At 40.5% G+C, this 19,313-nt stretch overlaps 1 protein-coding gene across 34 annotated transcripts in view; it reads left to right on the forward strand.

The window, feature by feature from the left end:
- Nucleotides 1–19,313, forward strand: part of MAP4K4 (mitogen-activated protein kinase kinase kinase kinase 4) — a 189,309-nt gene that overhangs the window by 128,804 nt on the left and 41,192 nt on the right. For all 34 annotated transcript variants that reach the window (XM_040623600.1, XM_040623599.1, XM_040623606.1 and 31 more), the window contains exons 11-13: nt 1,554–1,626; nt 3,056–3,266; nt 17,931–18,092. In XM_040623600.1, coding sequence (XP_040479534.1) covers nt 1,554–1,626; nt 3,056–3,266; nt 17,931–18,092 — 446 coding nt within the window. The remainder of the gene's footprint in view (nt 1–1,553; nt 1,627–3,055; nt 3,267–17,930; nt 18,093–19,313) is intronic.

Genomic DNA, 19,313 nt, shown 5'->3' on the forward strand with positions numbered 1-19,313 from the left:
GAGTTGTTCACAGTCTCTTTAGAGGTCTGTACCAAGCTTTTTACATGTTCATTTCAGTCTTCAGAGCTAAATCATCAGTGTTGCTCACAACAACTTTTTGGCCCTCTGATATATTCAGTTGTGAAAGTAATTAAGCTTTGTATGGTAAGCTGTGCACTTACAACAAGTGAACTAAAGTTTGAAAACAAAGCTTTTTCTTGGGAAAAGGTCATTTGTACATTGAATCATTTTCCCAGTATGCATTTTCTTAAGAGTAGCTCACAGACCTGGACATTTGCAGTGTTTACCAGGTGCTCAGGCCAGAGTCTCGTGCACATTTGTGGAACAGTGGAGCACTTCATCTTCATTTTTAGTTTTCAAGTCACAGTGGCCTTTTTCCCCGCTTTGCACTCATTTACCCTTCAAATACCCTCATCCTCTTGTCAATAAGGAGTAGTTTATAGTACAAAATTTTAAACATAACAGTACTATTTAAAGGAGTTCAAAGATTATTTAGGTTGGAATTTCCTTTGGAAGCTAGCCTATTTTAATGTTCTGTAAAAGTACATAGTTTTGATTGTCTAGCAATGAAAAGAACTAATGTCATATATAGACACTGATGAATTTGAAGATGTATTTATCTACAATTATATATGATATAGACTGAACCCCGTTTTAAGTTCTCAGACTTGTTTTTCTTACCAGGACACTGATTTTCAATTTCGGTGTCTCTGAAAAAAGTTGGAAATGTGTTTTGTGAATAGATTTGTTTTGAAAATCTCTTCAACCTTTCTAGTTTTGATTGCTCTCTGAAGTGCACAACGCTCCCTCAAAGTTAGGTACTGACATTAGGTACAGGGTCCAATAAAATGGACTGTTACTTTGGGGAAAACAGCATAAAACCTATTAAAGTGAAAACATGTTGCTCATGTTGAAACTTGTGCTTAATCTGGTGAAAGGAGAGCAACTTTACTCTCCTCCTTTTGCTGTATTGTTTCTGCATCAGTTTTCCCCTGGCTTCATCTTTGTAATTTTTGTGGGAACATTTGATTTTGTGTCTTTATGCTCCTAGTGCCTCCTGTGCTTTGCCTGTGGTCAGGCCTGCAGACCTTTCTTTCTGCTGCACTCTAAGTGGCTCCCTGGGCGCCAGCAATAACCAAATGACGACTCCTAGTTGCCTTAGTTTGGGCCGTTAAATCTCTTTCTTTTGCATTTTGGCATCAACGGGACTTTCTGAATTTGCTGACCCTTTGGGGCCACTTTTCTTGTGTGTCAAGAGCTTGAAAGCCCCTCTCACAGCCCTGTACCCCCTCCCCAGTGCATCCCATAAGGAGCTGTCTTGAATGCAGTGGAATCTGCTTCTCCACATGGAGTAAGGGTAGTCCAGGGAATGCCGCTGTTCACTGTGGGAATTGGGTGTCACACTCCTCCTTCCCCCAGATTCTCTGTACACATTATTTTCATAAAGGACATATTGTTCATTTTCTGCTGTAACGCTCTTGGAGATGCTTGCCTATACATCCATGTGTCATGATTTGTGATCTGTTGTGTTTATCTTGCCCTTTTCTTTCTAGATGAAACCGAATATGAGTACAGTGGGAGTGAGGAAGAAGAGGAGGAAGTGCCTGAACAGGAAGGAGAGCCGAGGTAATGATAAAGCTACTCACTGTTCAGCTTCCTGCTTTATGAAGGAATTGTTTCATGTCGATGCCAGGATTTCAAGAAATCTTCAAGTACCTTGAAAGTGCCTTAACATCGTCATTCTTCACCCTTTGAAAGATTCCTACAAACCTCTTATCCAGTGGTGCTTTACTGAGATTGTGGTTTCCTCTCCCCCCGTCATTTGGCAGTGTGTAGGGCTGTGTTTGGTTCTGGGGAGAGGGAGCCTGCTGCCAGCATTGCTGCTCCAGGAGGCCTGGTTGGTATGTGCCATGCAGTGAGTGTATAGAACACTCCTACTCATAAAGACCTGTCCTGCCCAGGGACCTGTCGGGCTTCCATTGAAAAACACTGCAGTCTTGCCCAAAATGTTGTTCTGTTTTGTTTTGCTCTTCCCACAAGTGTGGTTACCAGCAGTTCATTTCTTCTACTTGTGTATGGTCTGTCCTAATCCATCTTATAGTCTATGTTTTGGCTATCTGTGACTTCCTAAGGTACAGTGAAGCAGAAGGTTGAAGGTTTTGGTAGTATGAACCTTATAGTAACTAATTATTCAGGGAATAGGGGTTTTTAAAATTTTAATAATGGTCTTGCCTGGCAGTCCTTCATGCTTTCAGCTACACATAACTTGACTCATTGAACGAAGGGAGGCTGGAAGGGTATGTTGAAAAACCTGTGGAGACATATGTACAGGCAATGGGAGTTCGAAAACAGCATATGAAGAGATAAGAAAATGTATCGTTAAAACTCCATAATATGTTTTTCTTCTTACATAGGAGAATATTTGAATCCATTTGAGACTAAATATTTTGGAGTAATTTGAACTGATTTCATGAGCAATGTAGTTTTGGATAGCAACATGATACAAGGAAAGAGGCGGTTTAAGGAGATTGATTTGACATGTTATTCTGGGTATTGGAAGTGGAGCAGTGGCTCTCAGCAGGGAGACCAGCTAGCAGTGATGCTGTTTATCTGTGCCGTGGCTCATTCTTGGGACCCACTTGGGCTCAGCTGCTTATTCTGGAAACAGGCAGTGGGAGGGCATACATGATAAGACTTGGTGGGAAGTAAGGTGGTCGAAGAATAAGGAGGTTCCACTTCCACTCATGAAGTGGAAGAAGGGGATTTCCAACTTTCCTTTTTCAGAGTTTGAGTTGATGTGAGAATCCTAAGTAGAGATGTCTTATCAAGCAAACATCCAGGATGGAGTTTGAAGATATTTGTGAAATGGATAAAAGATGTAATACTATTGAATTGTAGATACAGTTATTCCCCTGGGTTTCTTAGTTGAGCCTCAGAGTGGGAGGAACTCATTAAGAGGATGAATGAGAAATGGAATAGCACGCTGAGGCCCCAGTCTCACCTAGAGAGCAGAGTGATCTGTGCGTACCCCTGAACGCGCTGCCTCCTCCTCCAGCTCCATCGTCAACGTGCCTGGTGAGTCGACGCTTCGTCGGGATTTCTTGAGACTGCAGCAGGAGAACAAGGAACGTTCTGAGGCTCTTCGGAGACAGCAGTTACTGCAGGAGCAACAGCTCCGGGAGCAAGAAGAATATAAAAGGCAGCTGCTGGCAGAGAGGCAGAAACGGATTGAGCAACAGAAAGAACAGAGGCGGCGGCTAGAAGAGGTAGGAAAAGGGAAATGTCCAGTTGCTTTTCTCTTTCTTTAGTCACGTTGGTAGCCAGACACTCAAAGGAATGTTTTCTGTGGCCTTCTGACATAATACCTTTCCCCTGGCTTACCTGTTCAGGTAACTTCGGAGGGAAAGCTTACGCTTTTGGACTGGCAGGCCTTCACATTCCTTGTGGTCTTGGAAATGTTTTCCTTTCTTGTAAAAACTTAAGGACCTGTCCCACAGTTACTCATCATCATATTGTGCTTAGATGCAAAACAGCAGGGGCCCAGAGATAGCATCATACCAGTTCTGCAAAGGCTGTTTCTGTTTGTGGTTTAAGTTGGCGAGCTCAGGCTTGACCTGATTTCTTTTCTTCTCTTGGCCTCTGGGTCCAAGTTCATGTGTACATATTTTTCTGAAACTTCAGACTTTTTTACAGGAAAAAAAAATTTTTTTTTCTACGAATTTAGGAGGTTTTTTAAATAAATGCCTCAACTGTAGGTACATCCAGGAGTAAGGGATGAAAGGGGCACCTGGCTGGCTCAGTCAGTGGGGCTTGTAACTCTTAATCTCGGGTTGTGAGTTCCAGCCCCATGTTGGGTATAGAGATGACTTAAAAATAAAATCTTTAAGAAAAAGAGTAAGGGATGAGAAAAGAATTACATTGGGTATAATACACCTGCTGTTCAATAATCTAGTTGTTAATGTAGTGGGATTAGTTATATTCTGCAGTGGGGAAATACGTTTTGTACTACCTGCTCATTTAATTCATTAATACTATTAACATTGGTGCTGTGGTTACCCACAGCTTTTTCATTTGTAATTGATAGAAATGTCATTTCTCTTTCACTTGGGGCTCAAATGAAACCTTTTGATTTTTTTTCCTTTTATTATATATTTCACAGCTCCAAATTTCTCATTCATTGTAGTTTCTTTTTCTCTTAATTCATACACCTTGATTCATATTTCTTACAGCAGAAAAAGAACCCAAAAAAACAAGAAAGCCCTGTATTGATACTAAACAGTGGAGTTTAACGTAAATAACAACACATGGTATATTACCCAGTTTCAGGTTTGGGGGAATCTTTGTTTTGTGTGTTTTGTAGTCTGAATCTGAAAACTTTATATTTTGTTCCTAGTTTAGAAAACTAGTGCCTTTCTGACTAAGGAGACTGGAAATATTCAGCCCAGGCTTATGAAAGAAAACATAGGATGTGTGTAACTCTTTTTGCAGTTTATTTGCAAACTCTTTTGTAATATTTTTAAGACTCTTCTCAGTGCTCTTTGAACGTAACAGAAACCCAGAGTGGTCCAGGGTTTGTTGAAGTTGCATGGTGACCATTTGGACTTTGTATGTGAGAATGCTGGAGTGTTGAGGCTCTAGCTATTTCTAGTACTTTAAGCAGTATTCTCCACTGTCCATTTAAACCCTGGACTGTACTTTCCCTAAGGAAACGATACAGGTTAGTTTGGTGGTTTATAACTTCAGCTCCGAGCTCATTGGTAACACATGTCACGGAAATTGCTTTTCAAATGGTAGTGAGACAAGTGTCCACTATCCAGGGTCTGTAGGGAGGAGGATTGCAAAGTGAAGGCCAGCACTGACTAGAGGAGAGAGACTGAAGTTTGACAGCCATTTTGTTTTATTAGTTAAAACAAAGACTAGAGGATTGGGGATGTCTAAATGAGAACTTTGCCCTTTACTTGCTTCAATTAGCCCTTTAATTTCAACTTCTCAGTAAAAGTTCAAACTCAGAGTCACCTCTTGGTACCTCTTAATCAAGAAAGGTGGAGCTGGGTATGAAACAGGGAACATTTGCATGAATAGAATCCACTAATTTGGATTCTTGGTGATCTAACTCCTTTTTACTAGACTGGGGTAATTAAGCGTTATCTACACTCTAGGTCCCAGAAGGTAATCTGGGAATATTTAAACCATAAATGGTTTTTAGCTCTTTATTGGCATGAAGCTTCAATCAGAACTGTTTGGGGAATTGGGATTCCTTTTGTTATTATCGAAGTAGATAGAGATGGTCAGCCTCAGTCATAAGATAAATGACAATTAAAACTGAAAGGAGGGGCGCTTGGGTGGCTTGGTCCATTAAGCGTCCAACTCTTGATCTCAGCTCAGGTCTTGATCCTCAGGGTCATGAGTTCAAGCCCCACCTTGGGCTCCACGCCAGGCTTAGAGTCTACTTTAAAACAAGCAATCAAGCAAACAACCCCCCCCCAAATGAAAGATAACAAATATTTGTCAGTGCCTGACAAAAAGAAATGACCCAAAAGTCGAGGTTGTGGGGAAACTGAGTACGGATTTTCCTTTCTTTTCAACTGCCACAAAATTAGGCTCATTGGGGCTAAGGACTCCTGCCGTCCTGAGCCCTCTTTGCAGGTGAGTGCTTTTGCCCCTCATAGGTCCTTCATCTTTAAGAAATCCGTATGTGTATATTCCCCTCTTCCTTTGCTCCTTGAGATGTGCTGCTGCTAGGATCCCTCTCCTTTATCTTTCTCTACTTCCCCCTCCTTGGCTCCTGTGTGAACTGGAGGTCTTAGAAGTCCTCACAGATATTTTCAAGGCTGTCTCTCAGTTTTGCTGGAAATGAGGTTTCTGTTTCTGTTTTCCATTTTCCTTGTTGTTTTTGGATGGTCCCAGGTTGAAAGGGGGAGAATGCTGAGCTCAGGCAGCCAAGTTCACACTGGCAGCTTCAGCCCAGTCCTTTCCTGGACCTCACAGCTCCTCAAGTGGTTGAGTCTGCTCCCCAGTCTTTCTCAGCAAGACCCACTCAGGGTGTCCTCCGCTTACTGAAGTATTGCATCCAGATTCAGAACCCCATGTGGTAATGACCCCCTGGTCATTAACAAAAATGTTAATATGACTGTATTACCTTTTATATTTAGATTCATCATCACACCTCTGCCTCAAATAGAATGTTGCCTCTAGCTAATTTTTTTTTCCCCATAAAAATTGTTCACAAGCCAGCTTTTTCTCCCATTCCATCCTTTCCCTTTTGGGGGGGATACAAATGAAGAATATTTAATTGTATTGTTATCTTATTCTAATAGTTTGTGCTCTTGTTCCATTGAGTCTTGATTTGATACCTGTTAACTATTTCTCCCTGCTCCCATGACATCTACATATTTGATTAGGATGTTTTCTCATTCTTTGTCTATTTTTAATACAAATATTAAGAGCAGTAGTCTAAGTTAAGATTACTGTGTTAGTTGGTATACTTTGGATATGTTTTTGAACCTGTTACATATTTAAATAAGTTTCCTGTCTCGTTTATACTTCTTCATTTTGACCTCATGGAAACTTACCAGATTATTAGTAAAAGCAAGATATGTTTGTCTGAGGTTTGGTTTGCTACTTTAGTAAACTTCAAAAAAAGACAATTTCTTAGGGAAGATTTGTTTTGAGCAAGCCTTTGGTGCCATCATAATAACAGCACATTCTGGTTGGGTTATTTTATAAATGATCTTTTTGGTATATATAGGAGTCAATATCAAACTTTTCGTTTAAGCTTAGAATTTATCCTTTCCTTTAAAAGAAAAAAAAAACCCAATTCCCTATCCTTCCCAGTCTTACCCTTTGGGAAGATGACCATGGTGCCTGTGCTCTGTAGACTGTTTTAGTCCTGGAGTTGCAGTTGTCACTTTGTGATTTTGGTTGCCTCAGGTCGGGGGTCAGTGTTAGTGTCAGCCCCAGCAGTTTCTTTGCTTTTTATTCCACCAAGAGGACACATGGTTATATTCATTTCTAGCATTTCTACAAATTCCAAAGTGACCAAAATTTGAGAGAGGTGGGTGAAGTGGAAGAAATTAAAAACAAAGGAAAGCAAGAGAAAAATTAATTTTCTGTGTGAAATGAGATCTGTACTGAAGTTAAATTGTAACAATAGGGAAACATGAAAGTTTCTAAGAAAAAATTAATAAACTGCCCCATGTATTTGTTGGCTCTGAGATCTTGGAAGGAAGGCATATTGGACTCCTTCACCCCAGCAGGGTCTCTGTATCGTAAAGAAAGAAGAACCATTTCCTCACCCTTCTTTGCCCACACAAAAGCACTGGTGTGGCAGATCGTGACTGTGTCACATCAAGAGTACATATTAGCACAGGGTTACCTTTTTTTACAGCTGCACCTGTGATACGTGCATCGGGGTGTGCAAGTGCCAAATAGCCCAGGCCTTGCTTTCTGTCAAGTTGGGCAGCTTGTTTTTGTTGTTGTTGTTGTCGTTGTTTTTCCAGGGGGTAGCTGTCTAGTCTTTCAGAACTCCATATAAGATCTCAGGTGTTCTTTTGACATCCTAGTATAGTGTTTGGTTATATTTACAGTTAAATTTTATAAGAGTTAGCTTTATTCAACAGATGTTACTTGTTGCCCGAAGATGGGGAAGAATTGTCTTTGGGGAGAATCAAATACTTTTTCTACTAAGGCTTCATCAGAACTTGTAAGAATAAACGTCAACGATTGGTGGCCTATCTGTGCAGTAAGTAACATGACCTCAGAAGTGCTTGGGGGTAGTGAATGTGAAGAAGAGACTGTTTATTAAAGTCGGTTAGTTTCTACTAAAGCCAGTAAGTCCAGTGGAGTGTGTTTGAATGGACCTCACTATTATCAGTGTGACCTATTTAGAAAAGTTTTTAGAATTGTGAGATGAAAGCATTACTTTTAAATACCAAACAAGAAGGGGAACCTAATTAAAGCATAGCTAGAAAAGTACATACTTACTTAGGCATGCTTGGGAAAATTTAAGGAATAGGAAATCTCCTTACAATTTGAGAGATTTGGAAATCACTTTATAGCATCGTGCAGTTTTTCAGTTTGTTTGATTTTGTTTTCAAAGAGTGATTTAAGAAAATAATGATGACATCAGTTTGCAAATGCTTCACAGGATTATATCATGTTAATCATTCTTAGTGGGGAAAGCCTGAAAAGGCATGTCTGTTAGAGTCTCCTAGGTTTTGTTATTTGAAATCACAGGCAAAAGGTTAATCCAGTATGAATTGATGTTACTTAGTTGATGGTTGACGGCATATGTGTTTTATTTTTGGCTACCTTCTTTTGAGGTTCTCTTGCAAGAGGCCAACTTTTCACATTAATTATCTATTAAGATATATTTACTAAGGGCTTTCTTTTAGTTTTAATTATCCCTCCTCCCTTAAATTGAGAACCTGTTCTGAGTGAGGTGGTTTTTATGGTTGATAGTTTAAAACCTTGCTCTTGGTCCAGTTTACAGTTTCAAATGTTAAAGCATAATGTGGAAGAGGAATCAGTAATTGCTTGGTTTTTTCACTTTAGCCTCAGTCTTGTCAACCAGTTGGTTTGCAAACCAGAACTTGCTTAGTGGACTATTCCTAGGAAACTTAGCACTTTCCACATTGTCTTGTGGTTTTTTAGAAGTATATGGTTTATGTCACCTACGAGACTTCAAGAAGAGGGACTGTGTCTAGTTTATCTTTGTATACTGATTATGGTGCTTAATATTTCTCAAATGGATGAATTGGTCATTTGTAGTCCTAGATGCATCTCTGGAAAGAAGGGACTTGTTCATGAAATTTATGCCCATTCTTAAATGGACCTTTAGGCTTGAGGTCTCTAATTTGAATTCCAGAGACACCTTAAAGTACTTTAAAGGACCTTATAGAATATCCTGAGGCATAAAGGGTATGTTGTATGAAGTATGAGACACTGTCCAAATGTAATTATTATTGTTTAAGCCTTTATGTACTTAACAAGTGGTCTCAAAAAGATGGCCTTAGGATTTGATTGGATCTTGTTAGAACCTAGAGATAAGAATGGATTCTTTAGTCTTTTATTACTCTAAATGATAAACGGCATCCAAGATAGCAGTTTTTGTCTTGGATGCCGTATGTTCGATGTGAGTGTTAGATTCAACTCAAAAAAGTATTATGTTATCTACGACAGAGTGAAAAAGATGAGCAAAATATGATTCCTGCTCTCAAGGAGTTTATGGTCTTTTTTTGTGTGTTGATCTAGTTATCAAGAGTATGGTACTTACATGGGAAACAGAAGAAAAAGCCTCTTGGAGGTTTTCATTTGACAGTTGAAAGCATCAGTTGTAGTCTGTTCTTATTTGTAAGATGTTTACTTACTGTTATTTTATGGTGTGCATTTTGAATTAAGCTTCTAATAATTTTTAATTGTGTTAATTAAATTAAATAATTACATAATGGCAATTATATTGACTTTTGAAAACAGTTGAACAAAAACAACATGATGCTTATCTCACTTCCATTGAGAAATCCTGGTAAAGTGACTGAACAAACAAAAATGGTATAAACAACAAGGACAACGAGGATAAGAAAGGAAACCAAACTGTGGAAATTAGTGCATGAAAGAGTGAAGACTGTAAGAAGGCTAATACTGCAAATTCTGGAAGAGAGTCAAAAATGAGAGGCAAAGGGTGAGGCTGAAAGCCCGTACATGTGGACAGTTAGGTGCTCCCACCCCAAGCAGCCAGGCTGCTGTGTTTTTCTCCTCAGCTGGAGCAGATGCAGACTTCTTAGAAAAAGTGAACAGCAGAGCCTCAGAACATCAAGAGCTCCGGCACGACCGAGTATGTGAAGAGAGGGGTACTTGCAGGCACACTCACCTTAGCCGCATAGTGCTGGCAGCCACACTGACCAGAGATGCCACCTTCTTTTCCTACACCTGCTGCTCAGCCCCAGCAGGGGATTGGAGGGGGGGTGTGCTTAGAATATTGCAGAGATTCCTAGCCCAAGGCCATAAGGCCCCAATGAAATGACCGTACTGCCTCACATCACCTTGCTCTAAAGCTTCATAGTTACCAGGTGCTCTCCACAGCCCTTACAGGTGGCTTTTTACTATCTTACATGTGAGTGGGCAGCCAAGATTGTGGGCACTGAGAAAAATCTTTAACACAAAAGACTCCAAGACAAATGGAAGAAGGACCTTGAAGGAAGTAGACAGTGTAGGGAACAGACTAAATATCTCACACATATGCACATGCACAGAATCTTAATATCCTTAGAGTGAGAAGAACATATAATATTCATGAAATAAGAATGTTCAGAAAATAAGAATTTTTGAAAAGTTTTTTATAAATTAAAATTCCCGAAAGGATGCGAGTTGGTACAGCCACTCTGGAAAACAGTGTGGAGGTCCCTTAAAAAGTTAAAATTTGAGCTACCCTATGATCCAGCCATTGCACTACTGGGTGTTTACCCCAAAGATACAGATGTAGTAAAGAGAAGGGCCATATGCACCCCAATGTTCATAGCAGCAATGTCCACAATAGCTAAATCGTGGAAGGAGCCGAGAGGCCCTTCAACAGATGACTGGATTAAGAAGTTGTGGTCCATATATACAATGGAATATTACTCAGCTATCAGAAAGAACGAGTTCTCAACATTTGCTGCAACATGGACGGCACTGGAGGAGATAATGCTAAGTGAAATAAGTCAAGCGGAGAAAGACAATTATCATATGATTTCTCTCATATGGAACATAAGAACTAGGAAGACCAGTAGGGGAAGAAAGGGATAAAGAAAAGGGGGTAACCAGAAGGGGGAATGAAGCATGAGAGACTATGGACTATGAGAAACAAACTGAGGGCCTCAGAGGGGAGGGGGGTGGGGGAATGGGATAGGCCGTGATGGGTAGTAAGGAGGGCACGTATTGCATGGTGCACTGGGTGTTATACACAACTAATGAATCATCGAGCCTTACATCGGAAACCGGGATGTACTGTATGGTGACTAATATAATATAATAAAAAATCATTAATAAAAAAATAAAATAAAACAAAATTCCCAAAAGGTATGGGGGTGTGTGTGTTTGTGTGTGTATATGCGTTGAGGGAGGGAGTTAAGTTTATGGGGAACAGAGGTGAAACAGAATCAGTCCAGGGGCTTTAACTTCCGTTTAATTAAATGGTCCAGGAAATAATTACTATAGGGAGAACAAGGAATGTAATTCAAGGAAAATTTCCAGAACTAAGAAATAGAAGTTCTGGACTGAAAGATGTACTGAGTACCCAGCACAATGAACAAAAAAAGACCCATACAAATGCACGTACATTGTCTTGACATTAAGAATGTCTGGGGTGAAAAGAGGATCCTGAAAGCCACGGTGGGGGAAGCAGGTAGAGGGATGTGCGTGGGTCTTATGCTAAGTATCAGGAATCTGAATGGTCTGAGATTCTCCAGGAGCACTGTCAGAAACTGGAAAATAACATAGCCACACTTGTGGAAATCTGAGAGAAAATTACTTCCCTCAGCCAAAATTATATGTACATTGTGAGGGTAAAAATTCTGTGGCCTGGCCTGCAAGGTCCCTACAGCCTTTTGCCTTGTCTTCACTCCTCCTCAGGAGGCTACTGGAGGATATGTTCCGGCAAATGAGGAAGAAGGTGACAAGGGCTCTAGGAAACGGGATCCTGTATAGGAGAGTGTTGAGAAGGGCTCCTAGTAAGTTGATGGACAAGTACAGGATGCCTGAAGAGCAAGCAGTGTTGGTTGGCATAGGGGAAGGGAGGGCTGTGAGAGTCAGTCTCTGAGACTGTGGAAAGAATACCTGATTGACTTTGACCATATTGGGAGGAGGTCTGGTTGTATAGGAGACGTTACAGATGATTTTGTGATGGACCCACAGAAAGCCGGTGAAACAGACGACAGCAATGACAAAAATAAGGCAATTAATAGCTCCCCAGAAAACTCAAGTTTGCCTTGAATATGGTTTTCATTTAACCAGAAATTGTTATAGGACTAGATTGGGAGCATAGGATGGTGCTGTATGATGGATATTCTTTGGGAAAAATCAATAGATGGTGTCTAAAGTGGAAAGAAAATTTTAATAGCTCTTATAAACATTATTTAAAAATCAGGTTGTAGGGGCGCCTGGGTGGCTTAGTTGTTAAGTTTCTGCCTTCGGCTCAGGACATGATCCTGGCGTTCTGGGATCGAGCCCCGCATCCGGCTCCTCCGCTGGGAGCCTGCTTCTTCCTCTCCCACTCCCCCTGCTTGTGTTCCCTCTCTCGCTGGCTGTCTCTCTGTCAAATAAATAAAAAATCTTAAAAAAAAAAAAATCAGGTTGTAAATACTATGGATAAAGCTAAAAACATTGAAAGTGGTTATACCTTGGGAGTAAGAATTGGGGGTGAGGAGAAATGGGACACCTTATTTTTGATATAAGCCTTATATTCTTTTTGACTTTTTAAAGTACTTCGTACTTTAATGAAAATTTAAAACGTAGGCGCGCTTGGGTTGCTCAGTCAGTTAAGCGTCTGACTCTTGATTTTGGCTCCGGTTTTGATCACGAGCCTGCTTGAGATTCTTTGTCTCCCTCTGTCCCCCGCCAATGCTGTCTTACCTCTCCCCCAAATAAATAAAATCATTTAAAAAATTGTAAAGTGGAAAAGGCTATTTGCAAGATCACTTAAAATTTGCTTCTTAGTAGAATTTAGATTTCCTACTGAGCTGGGAGCCCTGCCCTCAGTACAGGTGAAAACAATCAAGAAGATGGATTGTACATGTCTTACCACTTTGCTGCCTCGGAGGAGAATGAGTGCTTCCACTTAGAGCCTGTGTGACCAGAGGATGTGCACCGAGGTCCTGCCATTTCCTGAGACTTGAGGTGACAACAACTCAGAAGAGGGAAGATGAGAAGTTGGTCTAGGGAGTGGGTGGCCTAAGATCACACTTGTGCTCAATGGATTGGGCAGGCAGAGGCTCCAGGGGAGACAGCTAACACGTGGAAAGCCAGCTCTGATTCTGGTTTCCTCCCTCTCTGCTTCTCCTCCACAACTTCGCCTTTTCTTCTCTGTAGACACAGGAAATATGAATCTGGAGGCTAGTTTGAGTTGGATGCTAGACTGCATCTGGCTGCCAGCTGTATGGCAGTTGAGTGGCAGGTGGCCGGTCATTTTTCCCAGACCTGACCATGGCAACATCCGGGACTCCCATTGAAAGTTGTTTCCCCTCCTGGCTCTGTGGAGGAGTCCTTGCTGATAATAGCCAAAGCATCAGCAGAGATGGGGACGGCTTTGCTTTCAAATTAAAGAAAAAAATTTTTAATAATAGAGGAAAAAGCAAGTGCAGCCTGTGGCTTTTCTTTCTGTTACTGTGATACCATGTGTTTAAGTGCGGACCTTCATTTCAATGTCATATCTAAAAATTAAAGAATGCTTAGTAGTCTGCATGGTATATAAAGAAATGGCAGTAAGCACATGTCTACGGTTGTTGTGGGTTGGGTCTGTATCTCTGTGGTCACGTGGCATTGCTTAGAACAATGCAGTGGCCTGGAAGGATCTTTAATCATGCATCCATTCCATCAGTAAAAGAAACTGAAGGTATAAATCTGATAGAGATAGATCTACTTATATCCCCTTGCACTGAGTATGTATATTATAAAGCATGCAAAAAGAACTGTTTTTAAAGGGTGAGCTACAAATATAAGTAAATACAAGTTCATTGTTTTCTTTTCCTAGACCTCCATTGATTGTTCACTTTTAGAGACTGCTGATGTAGAGACCTACCATCTTAGTTCTTCACTGTTCCCTTCTCTTTTAATCTCACTGTGTCAGGGCACTCTCCCCAGGGTGGTTGGGGGGTGGAGGCAAGGAAAGGTAAAGTCCAGATCTTTTGAAGAGGAATGATTCTCTTACAGTTCATTGCTTATGAGACCTTTATTAAATTTTTTCTCACTGTAGACACCAACTGTTGACTTAAAAAAAAAAAAAAACCACATTGCAAACTCCACACCATGATGATTGCTGATATAGACTGCTTCCCTCCCACCCCCACCTCACACACCTCTGTTCTGAAATAGGCTCAGGGAAGGGAAGTAGCTTGTATCAGGGAAGCAGAATCAGGACCACAACCCCTGTTCCTTGAGTCATTTCACTTCTCTTTCTAGGATTCCATGGTGGACTACAACTTCTCAAAGGACCCTTCTAACCCATTTTGGCTTCTTTTTTGTCTAAAAGTTGTAAAATTCAGTGTCCGTGTATAAAGTTCTTTGCCCTTTCTGACCTGTTCCTATTAATCTGTTTTACTTGGAACCTAAATTCTCAGAAGCTAGGGGGGAATTTTAAGGGTGTAGACACTGCTTCTCTTTCTTTTTGTTTCTCTTGTCTTCATTCTCCTGTTTTCCTTCTGTCTAACTTGGAAAAAAATTGTGTACATACCTCATTAGGTAACTTTCTGTCCAGCTTTGTTGTGATTGTGGATTCTTTCTTTCATCCAGAGGTGGGGCCCTTCTTGCCTGGCCTGCCAGGTATTTGCTAAACCCAGTGTATTCTAGCAAGTCAGTTCTCTCTTATAAACCTGAAAGTATCCTGATTGTTGCCAGCCTTGCCCATGATTGTTCTCAGAACTAAGCAGTGCTGAGTCTCTCTGTAAAAATCCTAGTGTACACAAAACCACTGTCACTCCTCAGGATGGAGGCTTCCACAGAACTTCCATGTTCACCTCTTCCAGGACAACATACCATTTTAAGTTTCCAAACTGACTGAATGAGATTATTCGTGTTTTAGGTTTATCAGGAGGCTTTTTGTTTTATTTTGAATGTCTTTATATTGAGAAAAGTTTAGAAACAGAAAAAGTATATAAAAAGAAAAGTTCAGAAGCTAGGAATACCTGAAGGAATTAAATAATTTCTATTTAAAGCAAAGAAACCTGTTTCCCAATTGGCAAAACATAATGGTTTTTATTACCAGTGTTAGAAAAACGGTCGTGTTCTTAGCTACTGTGTATTTGTTGTAAGTGATGTACTGGTAAAAACCACTAACTTCTTTTTGCTCCTATATAGAAAAGGCAAAAGATATAAAATAAAAAAATCTAACTTAATTTGCTTTGAAGTAGAAACACTTTATGAGATTCTCATATTTCTTAGCATAAGTTTCTGTGTTATGTTGCTCATGAAGTCCTGGGGCAGGGGGAGGTGGTTTTGTTTGTTTTATTTTCTGGTAGCTAGTTTTACGAAAGAAAGACCTTCTCCCAGGGGTGCAGGGCAGTGCTCAGGGCCTGGTGCCCTGAACGCAAGCTGCACCATGGCAGTAGAGGAAGGCCTCAGTACAGAAAGCCCTCACTCCTGAGTCCTTTGGCACATAGGTGGTTGCTCTCTGTTGTCCTCCCTGGATTTGATTTTGAATAGGGTCCTCTTTTTCTCTTTTTTTAAGATTAAAAAAAAAAGTATAAAGGCATTAATCCAGCAAATGACAGGCAGCCAAGTGCATTGTTTGGGGCATGGTAGGTGTTTGAATTTAATAAAGATGCCTTCGCCATTTAAGTTACAATTTCTAGACAGACAGGAACTCTGCTCTTTTTATGACCCCCACCCATGGGAACTGGTGCATTTTTGTGCATTGAATTCTAAGAGCAGACAGTGGGGGGAGGGGAATAAAACAGTGGAACAGGTGGAATAAGAAAGGAGGGAGCCAGAAGCTGATTCGGGACTGTATTGAGAGTAGTGGTGATGTAGTACTCAGCCGGGAGAGGCCAGGTACCAAGTAATCCTCTCCGTCCAGAGGTTCCACACGTAAGACATTTCTGTACGTTTCTCAGAAAATCATTTCAAATGTCTGCCTTCAGAACGAGTGCTTGTTGTGGCAGGGGTGGGAGGGGACCTAGAAGGCATACTGAAACTATAATAAATACCTACTTTTATACCCATTATAAATATTTGTATCTAATATCTCCAGTAGCTTTATCCCAAAGTTTCTTACTTAATAATCTAAGTATCACATAAATGTTTGTGGTAATAATATCAGCTTTCTGTGTCTTAAGAAATTCGGTGGCTATGTATTCTTCAGAGCTTTGTGGTCCAACACAGTAGCCACTAGCCACATGTGGCTATAACTTCATTGAAATAAAATTGAAAACTGAGTTCCCCAGTTGTACAGGTCACATTTCAGGTACTTAGTAACATGTGGCTAGTGGCTACTCTGTTGAATAGTACTGAGACAGAACATTTTCATCATCCCAGAGAATCTGTTGGATGGTGTCAGTCTAGAGGCTAATGTTTTTCATATTTGTGAGAAGAGTTGGTTAATTTTATGTTTCATACTGTGGAAGTACTTTATTGACAGATACATGTCTGGGGCTGGATGAGACAAGCAGCCAGATAAGTGCCCAGCGTGTCCCAGTGTTCTCTTCTGTGGGGTTATATAGGATAGCCTGGATTAGGAAAGGCCGTCATAGTGAGTCTGGTGATTAGTAGCACCAGCCTCCCTGTTGGTAGGATGCACGATTATGTCTGGTTAATACTATAGGCGTTAGAGGCAGAGTGACCCTTCCAGCTGGGCGCTTGCTTGCTGGGTAACACTGGGCAAGTCATTTAACTCTTCTGAACCTGTTATTTCTTTTTCTTTTTCTTTTTTTTTTTTTTTAATATGACATTGTCTTTTTTTTTTTCAAAGAATTTATTTATTTATTTGACAGAGATAGAGACAGCCAGTGAGAGAGGGAACACAAGCAGGGGGAGTGGGAGAGGAAGAAGCAGGCTCATAGCGGAGGAGCCTGATGTGGGGCTCGATCCCATAATGCTGGGATCACGCCCTGAGCCGAAGGCAGAAGCTTAACCACTGTGCCACCCAGGCGCCCCTGAACCTGTTTTTTTCATCTGTAAAGTAGGAGTGAAATACCTGCTTCCATGTGGTCCATATATACAATGGAATATTACTCAGCCATCAGAAAGAACGATTTCACAACATTTGTAGCAACATGGACAGGACTGGAGGAGATTATGCTAAGTGAAATAAGTCAAGCAGAGAAAGACAATAATCATATGGTTTCACTCATTTATGGAACATACGAAACAGGGAGATCGGTAGGAGAAGGAAGGGAAGAATGAAGGGGGGGTAAACAGAAGGGGGAATGAACCATGAGAGACTATGGACTCTGGGAGACAAACTGAGGGCTTCAGAGGGGAGGGGGGTGGGGGACTGGGATAGGCCGGTGATGGGTATTAAGGAGGGCACGTATTGCATGGTGCACTGGGTGTTATATGCAAGTAATGAATCATGAAACGTTACATCAAAAACTAAGGATATACTGTATGGTGACTAACATAACATAATAAAAAATTATTATAAAAAGAAAAATACCTGCTTCCTAGGTTTTGTTACGAGAATTACGTTAGGTAATGGAAATGGAGTAACGAATATCAGGCACTCAGCACAGTGCAAGACACATAGTAAGCATGAGTGCCGTAGCGGTTTCTTACATTCATTGTAATAATACTGACATGTCTTATCCTTGTTGATGTCCATTTCTTTTTTTGCTGATACATGCTTCCTTTCCTTTTCTTCTTTTTGATTATTTCTCACCTTTCTTTGTTCTACTTCTATTCTCCTTTATTCCTTTGTCTTCTTTTTCTTTGGCTTAAGGGCCCTGTGTAATTCTGTTAGTATTATGTAAGAATAAAGAATTTCCTGTCCCTTGGTTGCTCTAATACATTGAAGAATGGGGAATAGTTGATAATCAGAATGGAACCAAACTGTGTAAAGATTCACAGAAATACACCACCTTTGACCAATATTTATGAGGACGCTAGTACATAGGGGCCAAGGGGCAGTGTAGCAATAACTGGCCAGTAGAGCTCCCCTCATTAGCACCTACCTGTAACTGGTGAGCAGACTGTCATGAGAGCTGGAGGGGAAGATCCCTGCTGATTACATATCTTCACTCCCGCAGCAACAAAGGAGAGAGCGGGAAGCTAGAAGGCAGCAAGAACGTGAACAGCGAAGGAGAGAACAAGAAGAGAAGAGGCGCCTGGAGGAACTGGAGAGAAGACGCAAAGAAGAAGAAGAGAGGAGGCGGGCAGAAGAAGAAAAAAGGAGAGTTGAAAGAGAACAGGTTAGTTCACAAAAGAATGTTCCGCCCATGAATTTGTGAGGTTTGTTGCTTAGTAGAGTTGGGGGATTTGGGGCACATGCACAACACATTCAGGACGTCAGACGTTTCGAAATGCTGAGGCACGCTTGGAAGCATAGCAGTAAACAGGGTCTCATCTTTAAAAAATGATGGATAAATCTTGACATTTAGAAACCTTGAAACCAGTTAAGTGGTCTCCAAATAGTGTGATACCCAAAAGATTTCTGAATAGATCTTCTTGGGTTTGGCTTAAATAAATGCTTTGAACCCCAAATATCTGGATGATAATTAGCCTTTTCTTTAGTGAAATTAAAAACCAGCCACAAGATGTTTGAAGTATCCAGTAGCTGAATATTGTAATAAACATATTTGCATATAATGCAGTGTATCTTTCTGTAGCATTAGAAAAACTAATAACATTATGGTTTTGTTTAGCCAAAAAAGATCATTCATGTTTTGGTAATACTTACAGCATTTTATTGATGTCAACTATAGCTGTCTTTAGAAATCTGTTCCTTGAACCACCTATGCAAATAAAACCCGACTGTGCTTTTGTGTCTGTGCTGTCAGTGTGAGCCCCTCAGAGCCTCCTCACCTCTCACATCTTAGAATTGATCATTCTTTGTTATGAGGTTTGGGTAAAGGAAAAAAGATATGAACAGGCACCGATTTAAATAATACTTGAAATTCATACTTAAGATACTTATCAACAATGGTATTAACTTCCAAAGTTGATTATTCAGCCACTGTTCTTGATACTAATCACGTGCTTCAGGTTCTCCGCATCTTTATCAGTTCTTTCTAGGAATTTAAGTGATACTTTCTGTTACCTTATCGACATTCTTGGCCAGTTGACCGTGGTGTGTTTTGGGGCTTTTTGTTGTTGTTGTTTTGGTTTTTTTCCACGTTGTGATTTTTACTTGGGGACTGCAAAGAGGAGTAAAAGTGAGCTTTTAAAAATTAAATGTCCTAGGGATGATGATTGCAATTCGATGGTGAAAGGAGGGTATGAGAGTAATACTTAATCTTTCATGTTCTAATGGTAGTCATTAGCTTTTGTGTATAACAAGCACTTCTTTAAAAAAAAAAAAGCATCCAAGTAGTTTCATTCTGCTTTCCTTATTCTTTTGCAAAATATCCCCTGTGTTAACAGTGCTGTGAGAAACTTGTCATTTCTTCATTACATGTGCATGTTTGTGTACA

Source organism: Ursus maritimus, unplaced genomic scaffold, assembly GCF_017311325.1.
Source record: "Ursus maritimus isolate PB19 unplaced genomic scaffold, ASM1731132v1 scaffold_6, whole genome shotgun sequence".
NCBI classification, from domain to species: Eukaryota; Metazoa; Chordata; class Mammalia; order Carnivora; family Ursidae; genus Ursus; species Ursus maritimus.